We start from the raw sequence: 16,025 nt of genomic DNA on the forward strand, positions 1-16,025 counted from the left end.
CACTAGCCTGAAGCCCTACACGGTGCTGCTAAAAATTGGGGGCATCAGGAATCCCAGAATCCAATCTCAATTGCCATTTTTAGAGCTATGGAGTCTCCAGATTCTGTGAAAATCCAGCCCTTCGTGTTTAATTCCAGACCCCCAGGCATGTTTCCAGGCAGTTTAGAGCATACAGCACTCACACACAGACTGACCATGATTGCTTGGCTACTGTGTGTCTCTAACCAATAGCCCTAGGAGCTCTGTATTAATTAACATTCAAAAGGTACCCAGGGCTACATGGAGTGTGCATGTAGATGCCAATATGATCACAACAAAATCTTGTGCTTATAAAGCACCTTCATGGTTCCAAATGTGAGGGCATAGCCCCTTTAAGGGAATGAGGCAGATGAGCCTGGGTGTGGGGTGATCTGCCCAAGAACTGTCTAAAGGGGGCAGTCATAGATTAGAGTATGGAGTGAATAAGACTGTTCCCTGACACCGACCTGTGAAGTGAATTCTTGATGACACCTCTCAGTAGTAAAGAATTTGTATCAAACTTCACAGAATCATAAATAGATTGAAACTGGGACAGAGCTAAAGAAGGAGACATTAGGATAGATGACCAAAAAAACTTGGTCAAAGAATTAGGTTCTAAGCAATGTCTGAATTGAGATGAGAAAGGTGGTGAGGTTTCATGACAACTCCAGGGCTTACAACCAAGACACTGGAAATCCCAGCTGCCCATCATGGACTGATGGAAGTGGGTTGCACAAGGGGTTAGAGTTACAGAAATATGGAGGGCGAGATTTCCTGGCTCTTCCCCGCTGGCGGGATCTTCCAGGCCCACCGAAGGCGGCCCCTGCTGCAGCAGGTGGCAGGACGGGACAGCCATGCAAAACGCTGTAGGCATCAGCAGGACCTGAAGATCCCATCGGAGGGCCAATGGTGAGTCGCCTCCACCACCGGAAATCAGAGTGCGGGGGGTCTGGAGAATCCCATCCAAAGTTTTCAGAGTTCTGGGGCTGGAGTAAGTGACATCATTAGGAAGTGAGTGAAACCACTCCATCTTAATTGCACCTCCCTACCTTTTACCCATCAAATTTCATGTTCCTTGCCACCTCCAGCTAACAGAAATCTATCAATGGTGGTTTCAAAAGCTCCAATTGACCCCCAGCATCCACAGATTTGAACAGTGTCTACTCAGTCCCCTCACACAGAGCGGACACTTTTCTACTGCTATGCAATGCCAGTGAAAATGGCAACACGGCGGAAAGTCTTGCGAGAACACGGGATCTCATTGAGATTCATGCAGCCCCTTGCCAGTGGGGCGATGAGATTCCTCTGGGAACCTGACTTAAATTAATTTCAATAAATTACGATACACTTAAAGGTTTCCCCACTGTATGTTCTCCTCCCGGCACCTCCCAATAAATAACACCCCTCTCGTCAGTGTGACGTCGCGTCAGCGAGGTTTACAACAGATTGACAAGTTCGGGTTTTTCAAAGGAAACCCATCAGAGCACAGCCCCTGGAGGAGAGAGACATGGCCTGGTACTGACCCCATACTGACAATGCCACCTTGGCAGTGCCTGAAGACAGCGTCTGGGGCAGGCCCTCTGGGGAGGTCCATTGTGAGGGATCCCCTTATGTTTGGGGGTAGGATTGCCCAGTTGTTGTGGGGGCGAGGGGTGTTTCTCTTCTCCATGGGAAGTGGTTCCCCTTATTCGTGTGGGTGGGGAGTTGCCCCAGAGCTCGTGGAGGAGGGGAGGTCCCCATATCTATGGGGGTGGGGAGTATTCGGGGTGCCCTTAGGCCCCACCCTGCCAGCGTGACAGCAAAAAACACATCTCCAGATCTTCTATGCTGAAGAATTTGAAGAGAAAACTCGGCTGTGCAACTGGAGAGCTACATGCCAGTTTTCTCACCTCTAATGATGATCATGAAACCACTGCCATCCCTGAGGGTATTTTAGCTTCAGCCACATTGCTGTGGATCTGGAGCCGCATGTAGACCAGGCCAGGTAAGGACAATTTCCTTTCCTAAAGGACATTAGTGAGCCAGATGGGTTTTTGCGACAATGGTTTGATGGTCATCATTAGATTTTTGGGCAGCACGGTGGCACAGTGGTTAGCACTGCTGCTTCACAGCACCATGGACCCAGGTTCGATTCTCGGCTTGGGTGGCTGTCTGTGCGGAGTTTGCACGTTCTCCCTGTGTCAGCGTAGATTTCCTCTGGATGCTCCGCTTTCCTCCCTCAATCCAAAGATGTGTAGGTTAGGTGGATTGGCCATGTTAAATCCCCCCTTAATGTCAGAAGGATTAGAGGGATGCATGTGTGGGGTTGCAGTGAGGGGGCCTGGGGTGGGATTGTTGTCAGTGCAGGCTCAATGGCCAAATGGCCTCCTTCTGCACTAGGAATTCTATGATTCATTAGAGAAGAGTGCCAAGTTCCACTCAGTGGGTTGCGAGCTGTAATTCAATGTACTCCTGGATGATTCCTTACATGACTCAGCTTCACATGCCAGCCATTAGTTGGCCAACACATCTATCCTTGTGACTTCTTGAACAAATTGGAAAGCAAAACAACCCATTACCTAATTGGATGATGCTTGACTGTTAGCCAAACATCGTTCTTTCCCTTATTTTAAATATTTTTAGGTGAATCACAGAACCCTACAATGCAGAAAGAGGCCCTTCGGCCCATCAAGTCTGCAATGACCACAATACACAGGCCTTACCCCCATATCCCTACACATTATTACCTGCTAATCCCTCTAACCTAACCATCTAGGGACACTAAGAGGCAATTTTAGCATGGCCAATCAACCTAACCTGCACACCTTTGGACTGTGGGAGGAAACCAGAGCACCCGGAGGAAACCCACGCAGACACGAGGAGAATGTGCAAACTCCACACAGACAGTGACCTGAGCCAGGAATCGAACCCAGGTCCCTGGAACTGTGAAGCAGCAGTGCTAACCACTGTGCTACCGTGCCGCCCTGTGGTAGGGAAAAATGTTCAAAGACATTGTTTTGTAAACCTAGCATTTTTTCAATGGCTCAATGATTTTTGTCCAGGATGGCACAGAGCAGCGAGCTAGAGATAGATCTTCAATTCCTGCAGATTCCAGACCAATCCTGGAGAGTTGGCAATCCTACCCACAGAGGAAAGAATTCCTTTTTTTAATCCATGCCATCAACCAAATCATCTCTCAACCCTTTGAACATGAAGCAACCCTGTCTTCATAATTAACCTCCCCCACAGCCCCCAACTGTCATTCGGATTAATCTGCACTACATCCTCTGCAGGACCAATCTTCTTGAAGATGAGAATTAGAGTCTACACTCTACAGGAGATGTGTTGCCACTGATTCAGTCAAAAACAGCTTCCCTGACTTTTGTTGTGCTGTTGTCCCCCTGTCACTGGATGAACACAAAAGCAGATTTTAAAAGATACATGGGGTAAATTTTCCAGTGCCGTCCATCGTGGGAATCATTGCGGGCAGGACAGGATCTTTTTTTAATAAAGATTGGTTCAAGGGTTGTGGGCATCGCTGGGGAAGTCAGCATTGATTGCCATCCCTGAGGATATTTTAGCTCCAATCACATTGCAATGGATCTGGAGCCACATGTAGCCAGGTAAGGACAATTTCCTTCCCTAAAGGGCATTACTGAGCCAGATGGGTTTTTGCAACAATTGACAATGGTTTCATGGTCATCATTAGGTTTTTTGGGCAGCATGGTGGCACAGTGGTTAGCATTGCTGCTTCATGGTGCCATGGACCCAGGTTCAATTCCCAGCTTGGGTAGCTGTCTGTTTGCACGTTCTCCCTGTGTCAGCGTAGGTTTCCTCTGGGTGCTTTGCTTTCCTCCCACAATCCAAAGATGTGTGGATTAGGTGGATTGACATATTAAATTCCCCTTTAACGTCAGGGGGATTAGAGAGTGGGGGGTTGTGGGCAGAGGGCCTGGGTGGGATTGTTGTTAATGCAGGTCAGATGGCCTCCTTCTGCTCTAAGGATTCTATGATTCATTAGACTTTTTTTTTCCAGATTTTTATTAAATTGCAAATTCACTATCTGCCATGGTGGGATTTGAACTTGGATTCCCAGAGATTACCCTGGCTCTCTGGATTACTAGGCACGACCAGAAAATACCGCCCCATAGAAAGAGAAAGGGTCATTTTGCCTACTGAACCTGCTACTTCAATAAGCTTATACAACCCTTTCCCTTGTGAACCCTGTGCAACCATGGAAACTTCTGACAGAAAGCTGTCTCGAGGCAATTCCACAGCTGCTTGAAGTGGTTTTGCATTGTGGCCTCACCTGGTTCTTATCGGCTTTACTGAAGATAACACATCTTGCAGACAGAAACAATCAACACTTTTCTCACCTGTCCCTGATAGGTAGCTGTACGTGAACAGCTACCTGTGTACCAGTCTCAGTTTGACAGGAATATGTCTATCTATCTCAATCAAGACGACAGATGTTTGGTATCCATTCCAAAGAGGCAGATAAGTATATGCGTCTCACATTGTGCCCCAGATGTGTCCCACGCAAGTCCTAAATAGATGAGTCACCTTGAAGTAGTTCTAAAAATGTATGTTAAGTATCCACAATTATTAACCCTTTGTCAATGGTTCAATTTTAAACTGGATTTTGTTTTCCAAAATCACAAGATTTGAGTATTATGTTCAGTTTTGGTCACCCTGTCCTAGGAAAGACATTGATAAACTGGCAAGAGTGCAAAGGAGATTTACGAGGGTGTCGTCAGGACAAGCGGGCCTGAGTTATAGGGAAAGACTGGCCAGGCTAGGGCTTTAATCCTTGGAGCATAAGAGAATGAGCGGTAATCCTATTGAGGTGTAAAAAATTCTGAGGAGCATAGATAGGATGAAAGTACATAGTCTTTTTCCCAGGGCAGGCAAATTTAAAACCAGAGGGCATATATTTAAGGTGAGAGGGGAAAGCTTTAAAAAAGGTACCCAAGGGGCAACTTCTTCACACAGAGTGGTGTGTAAATGGAATGAGCTGCCAGAGGAAGTGGCTGAGATAAGTACAATGGCAATATTTAAGGAGCAATTGGGTAAGTATAAGGATGGGAAGGGATTAGAGGAATATGGGCCGAACGCTGGGAGGGCAACATGGTTGGCATTGACCGGTTGGGCTGAAGGGCCTGTTTCTGTTTCTATATTGCTCTATGACTTAGACTCCGAGACAACAACGAACGAGAAGGTGATTCGCCCCATCTTAAATCATCTTTTTTAGCGAGATCCTAAAGCCACACTCAATGCAGCATCTCTTTTCTCACAGGTGAACCTTTGCTGCATCTTGAATTAATTCCACGCATTGAGCAGTCTGTGTGCGGTGATAAAATAAAGGTCTTCAAATTCTACAACGTACTCAAGTAAGACAGTCCGATTGGGAATTTTCAACAAATGCAAAGTAACCAACTAATATCGTCTGAAGCTCAAAGTCAAAGCAAATCTCTGTGGCATTGATTGCCAGGAGAGACAAGACTGGGGATCAGAGCACAGAAACAGGGAACAAACTGACAAATAAAATTAAAACTTATCAGGGAAACGAAAGGCAGACAAAACTGAAAAAAAAGGACTGGAAAGAAAAAATATTGCGAAGGGAAAGGGTTATGAATGAAAGACTAATCTCCTCCACAAACTGACAGGCAAGGTCCCACAAGTAAATAAATCCACACACACATATCGGTCCTGAAGCTACAAACGTACTAACCTTTGGTGAACCATAGGCCTTTCCTTTCTGTTTTTTCGACTTTGGCTTCGGAAAGTCCGGTATTGATTCGTAAACATTTTCAGAATCACAGTCTGGTTTTTGTGGCGAAGACTTGGAGCTTGAAGAGTCCTTTCTCTCCACGGTTTTTGAACATTCTGATATCACAGTACCAATCCCTGGAGGAGAATGTTTTTTGGAGTTGATCACATGGCTGAAGCTGGCACTTCGGGGCTGAATGAACTCTTCCAATGGGATGACGTCCTTTCCCACATTGTGCTTTGGGTTGGGATTGAGGCTTTGTGAAGGTAGTTGGATTGTACTGAGCTTTCCTGCTAGACTAAATCTTTGGGTAGGGTTGGCCAGCTGCTTGGAGCGAACCCTGATGGAGGAGTCTTTGGCTGAGGTGGACTTTTGATTGTCGGATTCTTTATTCTTTACAAGAGTTCTGTGCACTTCACTGTAACATGGCAGCAAATGTGGTGCCACATTGAAATTCTGCAAAGTATTTACTGAACCATGCACTTTGGGAGGGCTATTATCACCAAGGAGATTTAAAGAAGGGTCTTTGTCTTCAGTAGGACTTGCGTTTGCCTGGTTCTTAATCTCCTGGATCAGATCTGAACTTGGGAGATCCTGCTCTTGTCGTTCATTGTGATTTTTCTCAAATTGCTTTTTCGATACCCTTGCTGTGTTGGTCACATTTCCTTTATTTTGGTTTTCGGAAGAGTCAGATCCATTCAGGGACTGCACCGCAGGAGACACAGCCCCGTCTGAAGACAATTGTCTCACATATTGTGCTGGCACATAGAATGGTTTGGATTGGTCAAAGCTTTTCACGTACCACCAGTTATCATTGGTTCTCGAGACCAGAACATATTGCTCATTTTGCTTAATAGAGATGACTTTCCCATCCCTTGTGTACTCATAGTCAAATTCAACTTGAACCAACTCATTTCCTTTGACTGCAGACATCTCCAACCCAGTATCGGCGCTTTCAGCGAGATTCATTTCAGGAACATCATCTCATTTCTGCAAAAGAAAGGAATATCAGTAAGTATCTCATGCCATAAACACAACAGCCTTTTTTCAACAAATCTTGATGTTGATTATAGTCCCATGGCTGTTCATCACCAGTAACATACCCGTGCAGCCTTCCTTCATGTCTGGGTGAATGATGCCAACAAGTTATTCAACCACGGACAGCATAATAGCCAAACTCAATCCTATCCTCAAAATGGCCTCAATGCACACAGGTACAAGTGCGCACATCCACACATCGGCACTCCATCCACCACCCTAAACAATCGTTTCCTCCATCACCGGCACACAACAGCATCAGCGTGTATCATCAAAAGATGCGCTGCAACAACTCACAAAGGCTTCTTCAACAGTAACTCCCAAACCTCTACCACATAGATGGACATGGATAGCAGATGCATGGGAACACCACAACCCACAAGTTCCCCTCCAAATAACACCATCCTAACTTGGAACTATATCACTGTCTTGGGTCAAAATCTTAGAACTCTCGCTAACAGCACTGTGGGTGTACCTAACATATGCTTTGCAAAAGGTAGCTCACCACCATCTTCCCAAAGGCAATTAGGGATGGGCAATAAATGATGGCCTAGCCAGCAACACCCACATCCCACGAACAAATAAATAAAAACACACCCTCATCGCACACAGTCTCTTTCTAGTAAGGGTCACTGAATAGCAATTGCCATCAAGAAATTGCCTGATTTTTGTTCGTCTTTTTATTTGTGGTTTACAATCTCCTCTATAGCTGGTCCCAGTAGCACCAGTTAACAATTTGGCAGATGGACCCGTGAATCAGCATGACTCAGAGCCAGATCGAGTGAGCACATGCCACTTAGCTGGGAAGAAGAGGACTCAATGTGCTCTAAGTCAAGTGAGCAGCATGAGAAATATGACCCAACTACAGCCACTGTTCCAGTTACATATACAAGGGCAGCTCTCTGATAAAACAATAATTCCACTAAATTTCCTTCTGTCAGAATTATATTTTGTATTTCATGACAGCATGTAAATATGATGTAATAATTTCACAGAGCTAAAGGTCCCATCACCAACATTCCTTTATTTACACAACATACTTTATAACCCAGTGCTCTCAGTTAAGCTCCCTGTGACTGGAGGCAGGGAGACTGACACACCTGCTTTAAATAGGAAACACGAGGCTCCCTGATTGCATCCTAATTGATGGTCCAATCAGGGACATCTTTTGATGTCCAACCAAATAAACAAAATCAAATTAACTCAGGGACAATTAAAAGAGACAGCTCCCTAAAAGGAGAGGAACCAAAAGACAAAGCAGAAAGGAAACTTAAAACATCAAATTAAAATGTGATTAAGGGGGTCGATAATACGCCCCGTTCCTGCGGTGCCCAATGGGCACGGAAGGCATCAACGGTGCCTTTGGACACCCGCATGCTCCCTTTCCAGGGACAGCTAGCCACAAATAAAGCCGCATAGAGGGGCAGTCAGTTTGGGTGACCCGCTTGATCGCCCGCTGCCTGGACCTGTAGATGGAACACGTTGCTAGGCCCAGGAACAGGTTCACGAGGAGGTCCTTCTCCTTCCCTGCATCCATCCTCCTGGAACCAGGTGTCTGTAGATCAGGAGCATGGGAGAATTCAGTCAGGAAATTCATGCTCCAGCAGACCAGCCTCATCTGAAGTCATCACAAAAAACTTCAGGAAAACTAATATCTGAGGACGTTGCAATATTGTCAGGATTCAAGACTCCCTCCTACTGGAATATAAGACTTTAATTAGAAAAGGAGTAATATCATGTCAAATACCTGTGACTACTGCCACCTAGATCCATAGTGGGCTACAATTTACGATAAAAGGCCGTCTAACAGCATCTGCTGGTTGACTTGGTCCTGTGTGTTTAGGGTTTTACAAATCTAGAATGGTGTGTGTGAGCTGATAAAGGCACACTGAGAGATACAGGGTATCGAGGACCAGAATAAACAATGTTACCGTGCATCTCAATAACCAATCAGATTGTAGGATTAAGAAATATACAGTGCAAAGACTGAGCCATAAGTGTAAGTTAGAGAGGGTGAATCCAATGTCAATTCTGGAATGCAAAGAGGGGGTGAATTCAATATTAAATCTGGAGAGGAAAGAAAGAAAAAATGGAAAGGAAGATTGGAATAAGACAGAGGAGAGAGAATAAAGAAAAGGAAAAGATAAGCACAAATTTGAACTGCATGTTTTATAAGTCTCCAACAACTCAACTGAAGGAATGAGACTCCACACTGGTAATAGGAAGGACATAGGGGCAGGAGTAGGGCATTTGGTCCCTCGAGTCTACTCTATTTAACTAGAGGTACGGGTTAGGTTGGCTGGCCAGGCTAAATTGCTCCTTAATGTCAAAAGCTTAGCATGGTAAATACATGGGGCTATGAGGACAGGATGGGATTGTTGTCAGTGCTGGCTTGATGGGCTGAATGGCCTCCTTCTGTACTGTAGGGATTCTATGATTCTACAGATCATATCCCCATATCCCTTGATTTCTTTAGAATCTAACATTTATTTTCATGCTCTCTGAGTTGATTGGCTGCAATTAACCACAGGAACGTCTGTTGAGCTCGGGTGGGATTTTATGGTTTCAGGACGAGTGAGGCCAGAAAATCCCGCCCTTAGTATCGCTGTTGGTTCCATTCCCATCCTCAGCCTTTCTTGGTTGGACCAGATTGTCCTTATCTACACTGAGCTGACCCATATTTTTTCCATCAAGACTCCTCTTCCATAACTTAAGCTATTTTCCCCCCCAGCTCAGCCCCTCTGCTAGTAGGCAGCAGGGTGGGACGATGGCTAGCACTGCTGCCTGGCAGTGCATGGGACCTGGGTTAGATTCCAGGCTTGGGTCACTTGCCAAGTCTGCACATTCTCCCCATGTCTGTGTGGTTTTCCTCCGGGTGCCCCAGTTTCCCCCACAGTCTGAAAGGCGTGCTGGTTAGGTGCATTGGCAGTGCGAAATTCTCTCTCAGTGTACCGAAACAGCCAGTGTGGCAACTAGGGGATTTTCACAGTAACTTCACTGTAGCGTTGATGTAAGACTGCGTGTGAGACTAATGAATAAACTTTAAAAAATTAAAGCCCTCATCTTTGTCTTTGCCAACTCTATAGAGTTGACTCTGTTCAGATCTCCCTTTCTTAAAGAGCAAAGAAAATTACAGCACAGGAACAGGCCCTTCGGCCCTCCAAGCCCACATCAAACATGCTGCACAACTGAACTAAAATCCCTTACCCTTCTGGGGACCATATCCCTCTATTCCCATTCTATTCATGGATTTGTTAAGACGCCCCTTAAAAGTCACTATCGTATCTGCTCCCACTACCTCTCCTGGCAGCGAGTTCCAGTCACTCACCACCCCCTGCATAAAAAACTTGCCTCCTACATCTCCTTTAGACATTGCCCCTCGCACCTTAAATCTATGCCCCCTAGTAACTGACTCTTCCACCCTGGGAAAAAACTTCTGACTATCCACTCTGTCCATGCCCCTCATAATCTTGTAGACTTCTATCAGGTCACCCCTCAACCTCCATGGTTCCAGTGAGAACAAACCAAGTTTCTCCAACCTCTCCTCATAGCTAATGCCCTCCATACCAGGCAGCATGCTGGTAAATTTTTTTCTGTATCCTTTCCAAAGCCTCCCCATCCTTCTGCAGTGTACAATATGCAGACATTAAAACCCTAAATTTATCATTTTAATTACCGCTCATTTTCACCTTAATGATATATCCTGCTTTGTGAGATTTGGCCTTCCACCTAGCTTTCTCAAGTTTACTTTTCAGAAAAAAAGGAACAACGTTCTGGAGTCTGTGCTGATGTTTCAGTTTCACAACGGTTAGCATTCACTTCTGCAAAAAAAAATGCTTATGTCTCTCACATTCTACAAGGTTTTCCTGTTTAAAAGCTGTTATTGTGAGCAAAAGTTGAAAGCTGTCGTTGTGATGGAGAGTCATACTCAACTTGAGGACTAACTTTGTATCTCTCTCTCACGGATGCTGCCAGACCTGCTGAGTATCTCCAGCGCTTTTGATTGTTTATTTCAGATTTCCATCATCCGTAGTATTTTGCTCTTATAGATTATTAATTGCCAGGAAGAGGATTCAGTTACATCAAGAGTCAGAGAGGATGGCCTTTCACCTTTTTTTGGGTGTGCTGAAGAACTTGAGGAACACAGGTTTACATTTTGTGTTTTCATGGTGCCAGCTCTCAGGAATTATGAAATCTTGGGTTCAAAACTGAACGGGTGAAAGGAAAGCCAGATAATATTACCTGTGATAACCCCCAGGACTTTAAGTTTAGTTTAAAGTTTATTTATTAGTGTCACAAGTAGGCTTGCATTAACGCTGCAGTGAAGTTATTGTGAAAAATCCCTTAGTCCAGTGTCTGATGGAAAAATTTAGCATGCACCTAACCAGCACGTCTTTCGGACTGTGGGAGGAAACTGGAGCACCTGGAGGAAATCTATGCAGGCACGGGAAGAATGTGTAAACTCCCCACAGATAGTGATCCAAGCCAGGAATCGAGCCCAGGTCCCTGGCACTGTGAAGCAGCCATGCTAACCACTGTGCCACTTATTGGGCAGTTGCATGGAGTATCACTCCCTGTAGGACTGGTAGAATACAGGTCCCTCATGACTGGCGATTATCTAAACAGGTAGAGCTCATATACTGAGCCCTTAAAAAAGCAGGCCCCTGAGTGGGTCCATTGATGTATTGTCCCATTTGGGACCTGTTTGTGTTCACCACAGGCTTGTGGTTTGGCTTCACTTTTTTGTGCAGTTATGCAGAATTCTTTTATAGCTGACTCCTGGAGTTATTATACCACCCATAGCACTGACAGAACATGGAAAAAAGTAGCTGCCACAGCGTGAGGACAAACTCTCCACTTGCAAGCTTTGTTTTCAAGTTCCTCTTCCAAAAATTACAAAATGCTCCGCCCTTTACCAGGGACAGGATGTCTCCGTCTGTTTTGCACTTGTAACTTATTCTGGCAAAGGCATGGCTTTGTTCTGATGTTGGGCTAATAAGTTCTGGCCTGATAAACTCATCGAGTCCACAATTTTCAGCCGGCGATGCGGAGATTTAACTCGAACAATTTGAGAGGCAGTTTGGAAAAATCTTTGAATTCCCAAGACTCCGCTTTCAAAGCCTGCGTCATCTCACAATATCATGGCACAAATGCAGCCATTGGGATGAATAAACCAAGCCCGTTCCTCCAATCAATTGTTTCTAAACAAAATTAACACGAGTGGAAAACTCAAAGATACTTGTCTTTAGAGAAATTGAAAAAAACAGAAGCGTTCAAAATTAGACCGAAGCAATCCTGCTATATTCTGCAGCTATTAAATTTACCTATTTATTGCAGAAGAAGTGGTTTCAATTAATGGGACATTGGCACAAGTCTTCAGAAAACAGGAAGTTATTCCACTGAGCCTTGAGCCAATGCCAATTGGCACTTGACTCAGGTAACAATCCAGAGATCGTTACCTTTGATGTTCTGTGTTTTAAACTGGGTCGTAACTCCTTAAACTCTCTGAGCACAACATCAGGTTCTAGTTCGAACTACTGTGTTCATTTCTACACGGACAGTAACAACTGGATCCTACCCCTCCCACTCCAAGTTCATATCCAGCCCTGAGGAGATGTCTTTAACCCTGGCACTGAGCAGGCAACAAAACCTATGGAGTTCCCAGTCGTGTTTGCAGAGAATAGTATCTATTGCCCTTACCACGCTATCCCCTATCACTACCACAAGTAAGATGTCTCACAACACCAGGATAAAATTCAACAGGTTTATTTGGAATCACAGGCATTCGGAGCACTGTTCCTTGATCAGGAGGTTAGTTCATAAACATGGCATATATAGACAAAGACAGAATTGCAAGATAATTACAGATTGGAACGTGAAGTATGGTTGGAATACAAGTCTTTACAGGTACAAACAGTGTGCGTGGCAGGAGAGATAATCACAGGTTAAAGAGGTGTGAATTGTCTCAAGCCAGGACAGCTCGTAGGATTTTGCAAATCCAGGCGGTATGATGGGGGTTACACGTGGTGTGACATTAATGCAAGATCCCGGTTGAGGCTGTCCTCATGTGTGTGGAATTTGGCTTTCAGCTTCTGCTCAGCGATTCTGCATTGTTGTGTATCTCGAAGGCTGGATGTTCTAGACAGCTGAAGTGTTCCTCGACTGGAAGGGAACACTCTTGCCTGACAATTGTTATGTGGTGTCCACGATGCCCACCTCATAACTATAAGTTTCAGTCATGCAGCAAGGCACGCAATTGTGCGGTCTGTGCGGGAGCAGGCTCATTCATAAATGTTGTCATTTCTGCTTTAGAGTCTAAAAAGCTTTTCAGATTAATTTTAAATTTTAAAAACAGTCTTTACAAGCGATCACAAGGGAGGAATTCAATTAGGTCATTCTCCCTTATAAAGAAATGGCCTCCAGCAGTCGCCAACTTCAAAAGAAAAATCAGAGAATTGGAACTGATTTTAATTGTTTTCTATTTTAGATTTTTTTATTTAAAGTGTGAGGAGTAAGATGTGTTAAATTCTAGAGGAGCTAAGACAGGGACTCTGAAGGGTACAGAATCAAAACATAGCTTTCTCTTGATTCAGAGTCACTTGATTGAAATTAGCAGCTAATTCAATTTGTTTAATGGATAACAACATTGAGTAATCAGAAGCGGGCTGGGCACAATTAAAATGTAGAGATGATCAATGTAGTATCTGAATTATGGATTGTATTTGTTCAGTGGTTTGTTCCAGTTTCTACACATACAATATCTCCAATTTCTTATGAACCTCACAGAAATTCAAAGCTCCAGTTGACAGCTAGAAATATAACATGGTGAGATTTCATGTCTTAGACTTTTACTGCAAAAAAATGGATTAACAGCAATATTGACTAAACACTATTTTTGTCGGCTACAAAGATAAATAAAATTTGGAGTGGGAGGGGGAGGATCCAGTTGTTGTCCATGTACAAATAACTAGAACTATAGAGCAAATCTTACCCCATTTACTTTTAATACAACTGAAAAACTCACTTCATGGGGATATCTAAGTAATCGTTCAATTTCCCTACACCCAATCTATAGTGAAGGTCCCCAAGGTTATATTTCCATTCTTTTTCATTACCAATATAACTTTTTAATCTTAGAGCCATCTTTCATGAGGAGAGTTTTTCCTGGTGGTTCTTCCTCTATCACAAGCTAGGCAAATCTTCCAACCTCAATTTAGAACCTCACATTATTAACGTTTTCAATCTGAACATGAGCCTCCACATGCATTCCTGAACGTTTCAACCTCTAGCTGCCTCCTCTCTCCCAGATCCTGGCAGACCTTCAGCGTCTGTGCTCTTCCAGGAATGTCATAGAAATCCTTTCCCTCCCTAAGTCCATCTCCCTGGCAATGTGAATCACATGGGCCTTGTATGTGGGTAGAAATGATGATTATGTATTCTTAAAACACCAAACCTCTCATATATCTAAAATAAATGGCCAGTTTAAAGCCCAAATCTTACAACCTGATATTTTTAACAGCTTCCTGAGACTTTGGAGACTCACAGCCTAATGTAACGATACTTTGCCTTTACCAAATGTATTTGGGTCATGTTTCTTGTGCAAGATTTGTTTTAGCAGTTTGTTTGATTTTTGGTTTCACTTTATCTGTACCTGGCAGCCCATGTTGTCACTGCTGCATCATAATTGATCTTAATTGCTGAAACGTTTGTTGAATCTAGACTAATGCAAGGTGGTTATTTTAGTACTTCCCCTGGGTTTTTTCAGAGTGGGGCTTGATTCTGATTTTGAGTAGAAAAGTCATGTGATTGGGCAGGGCTAGGCCCCCAGCTTAGTTGCTGTTAGGGGGTTGTGGAGAGAAGGAAGAGCTCTCTGTCTGTCTCTTTCTCTCTCTGGATTGGGAGACAGGGATCTGTCAGAAAACAGTCTTTTTCTCCAAAGTTCTACTGCTTGAAGGTAGATCTTTCTCTGGAAATTGCTGTATGGGAGTCCAAAGGCAGGTGTCTTTCTGTATCTGTCCAGGGGGGTTAAAAGGCTGGAAATCTAGCATCCACATGAGCATATCTCTTTTTGGTGCGAATTGGTTCTGAAGCTGAGTGTATGGGCATATTGCTTAAATTGGAACTATAGAGACAGATGGCGGTTAAGAATTCTACTTTGTCACAGTTAAGTATTTCAATTGGTATATTATGTTAATTAACTTTGTTACATTCTAACTGTGTTCTTAAAGACAGTTTGTTTTAACAAAAGCTACCTAGTCGGTCAATAGAATCACACCTGGAGCAAAACACCTTATGCTTGCCGAATCAAACAGGTTAGAGGGAATAGTGGGCAAAATATGTAGGGATATGAGGATAGGGCCTGGGTGGGATTGTGGTTGGTGCAGACACGATGGGCTGAATAGCCTCTTTCTGTACTGAAGGGTTTCAATGATTCTATGAAATAAAGTTGGGGTCTAGGCTAGCTTCAGAATATACCTTGGAGTTTCTGACCTAATTTGTTCTAATTTGACCTAATTCCTGTCACTAAAGCACTGTAAATACAGCTGCTGCTGCCATTGTCTCCAAGTGTGAACACTTTACACCTTCTTGCCAACAAAATAACTCAGGCACCCCTTTTATCTTTAATAGCCACATTATTAGGCAGATTTCAGAACAGGCTGCATGATCCCTTTCATTTTATCCTAAATTAAAGACAGTCCCAAAACATAACAGTATCAAGTTTGATTTATACTATCATTAACTTAAAGCTAAGTGTTGCTTCAGAAATGGCATCTCTACTATTTAGAACACACCTTGGGAAATTTTGATTGTGCCCATTGAATGAAGGAATTTTTAGGAAATGAGTAGTGGGATATTGGGATTCCCAACTTGCATTATGTGCAGCTCGGTAGCACAGTGGTTAGCACTGCTGCCTCACTGCGTCAGGGACCTGGATTCAATTCTGGTCTCGAGTGACTGTCCATGTGGAGTTTGCACATACTCCCCATGTCTGCATGGGTTTCCTCCGGATGCTCCGGTTTCCTACCATACTCCAAAGATGTGCAGGTTAGGTTGATTGGCTGTGATAAGTTGCCCCTTTGTGTCAGGGGAAATAACAGGGTTAATACATGGGGTTACAGGGATAGGACCTGGCTGGGATTGTTGTCGGTGCAGGCTCGATGGGCCGAACAGCCTCCTTCGGTACTATAGGGACTCTATTCTATTCGTTATCCCAGTTAAT

General features: G+C 44.0%; 1 protein-coding gene across 2 annotated transcripts in view; it reads right to left on the bottom strand.

The window, feature by feature from the left end:
• LOC145359080 (rho GTPase-activating protein 27-like) overlaps positions 1-16,025 on the bottom strand; it is a 205,005-nt gene that overhangs the window by 143,838 nt on the left and 45,142 nt on the right. For both annotated transcript variants that reach the window (XM_080213464.1, XM_080213463.1), the window contains exon 2: positions 5,729-6,757. In XM_080213464.1, the coding sequence (XP_080069590.1) occupies positions 5,729-6,736 (1,008 nt within the window). In that variant the 5' untranslated portion in view covers positions 6,737-6,757. The remainder of the gene's footprint in view (positions 1-5,728; positions 6,758-16,025) is intronic.

This window comes from Carcharhinus amblyrhynchos, chromosome 27, assembly GCF_965287045.1.
Source record: "Carcharhinus amblyrhynchos chromosome 27, sCarAmb.v2.hapA, whole genome shotgun sequence".
Lineage (NCBI taxonomy): Eukaryota > Metazoa > Chordata > Chondrichthyes > Carcharhiniformes > Carcharhinidae > Carcharhinus > Carcharhinus amblyrhynchos.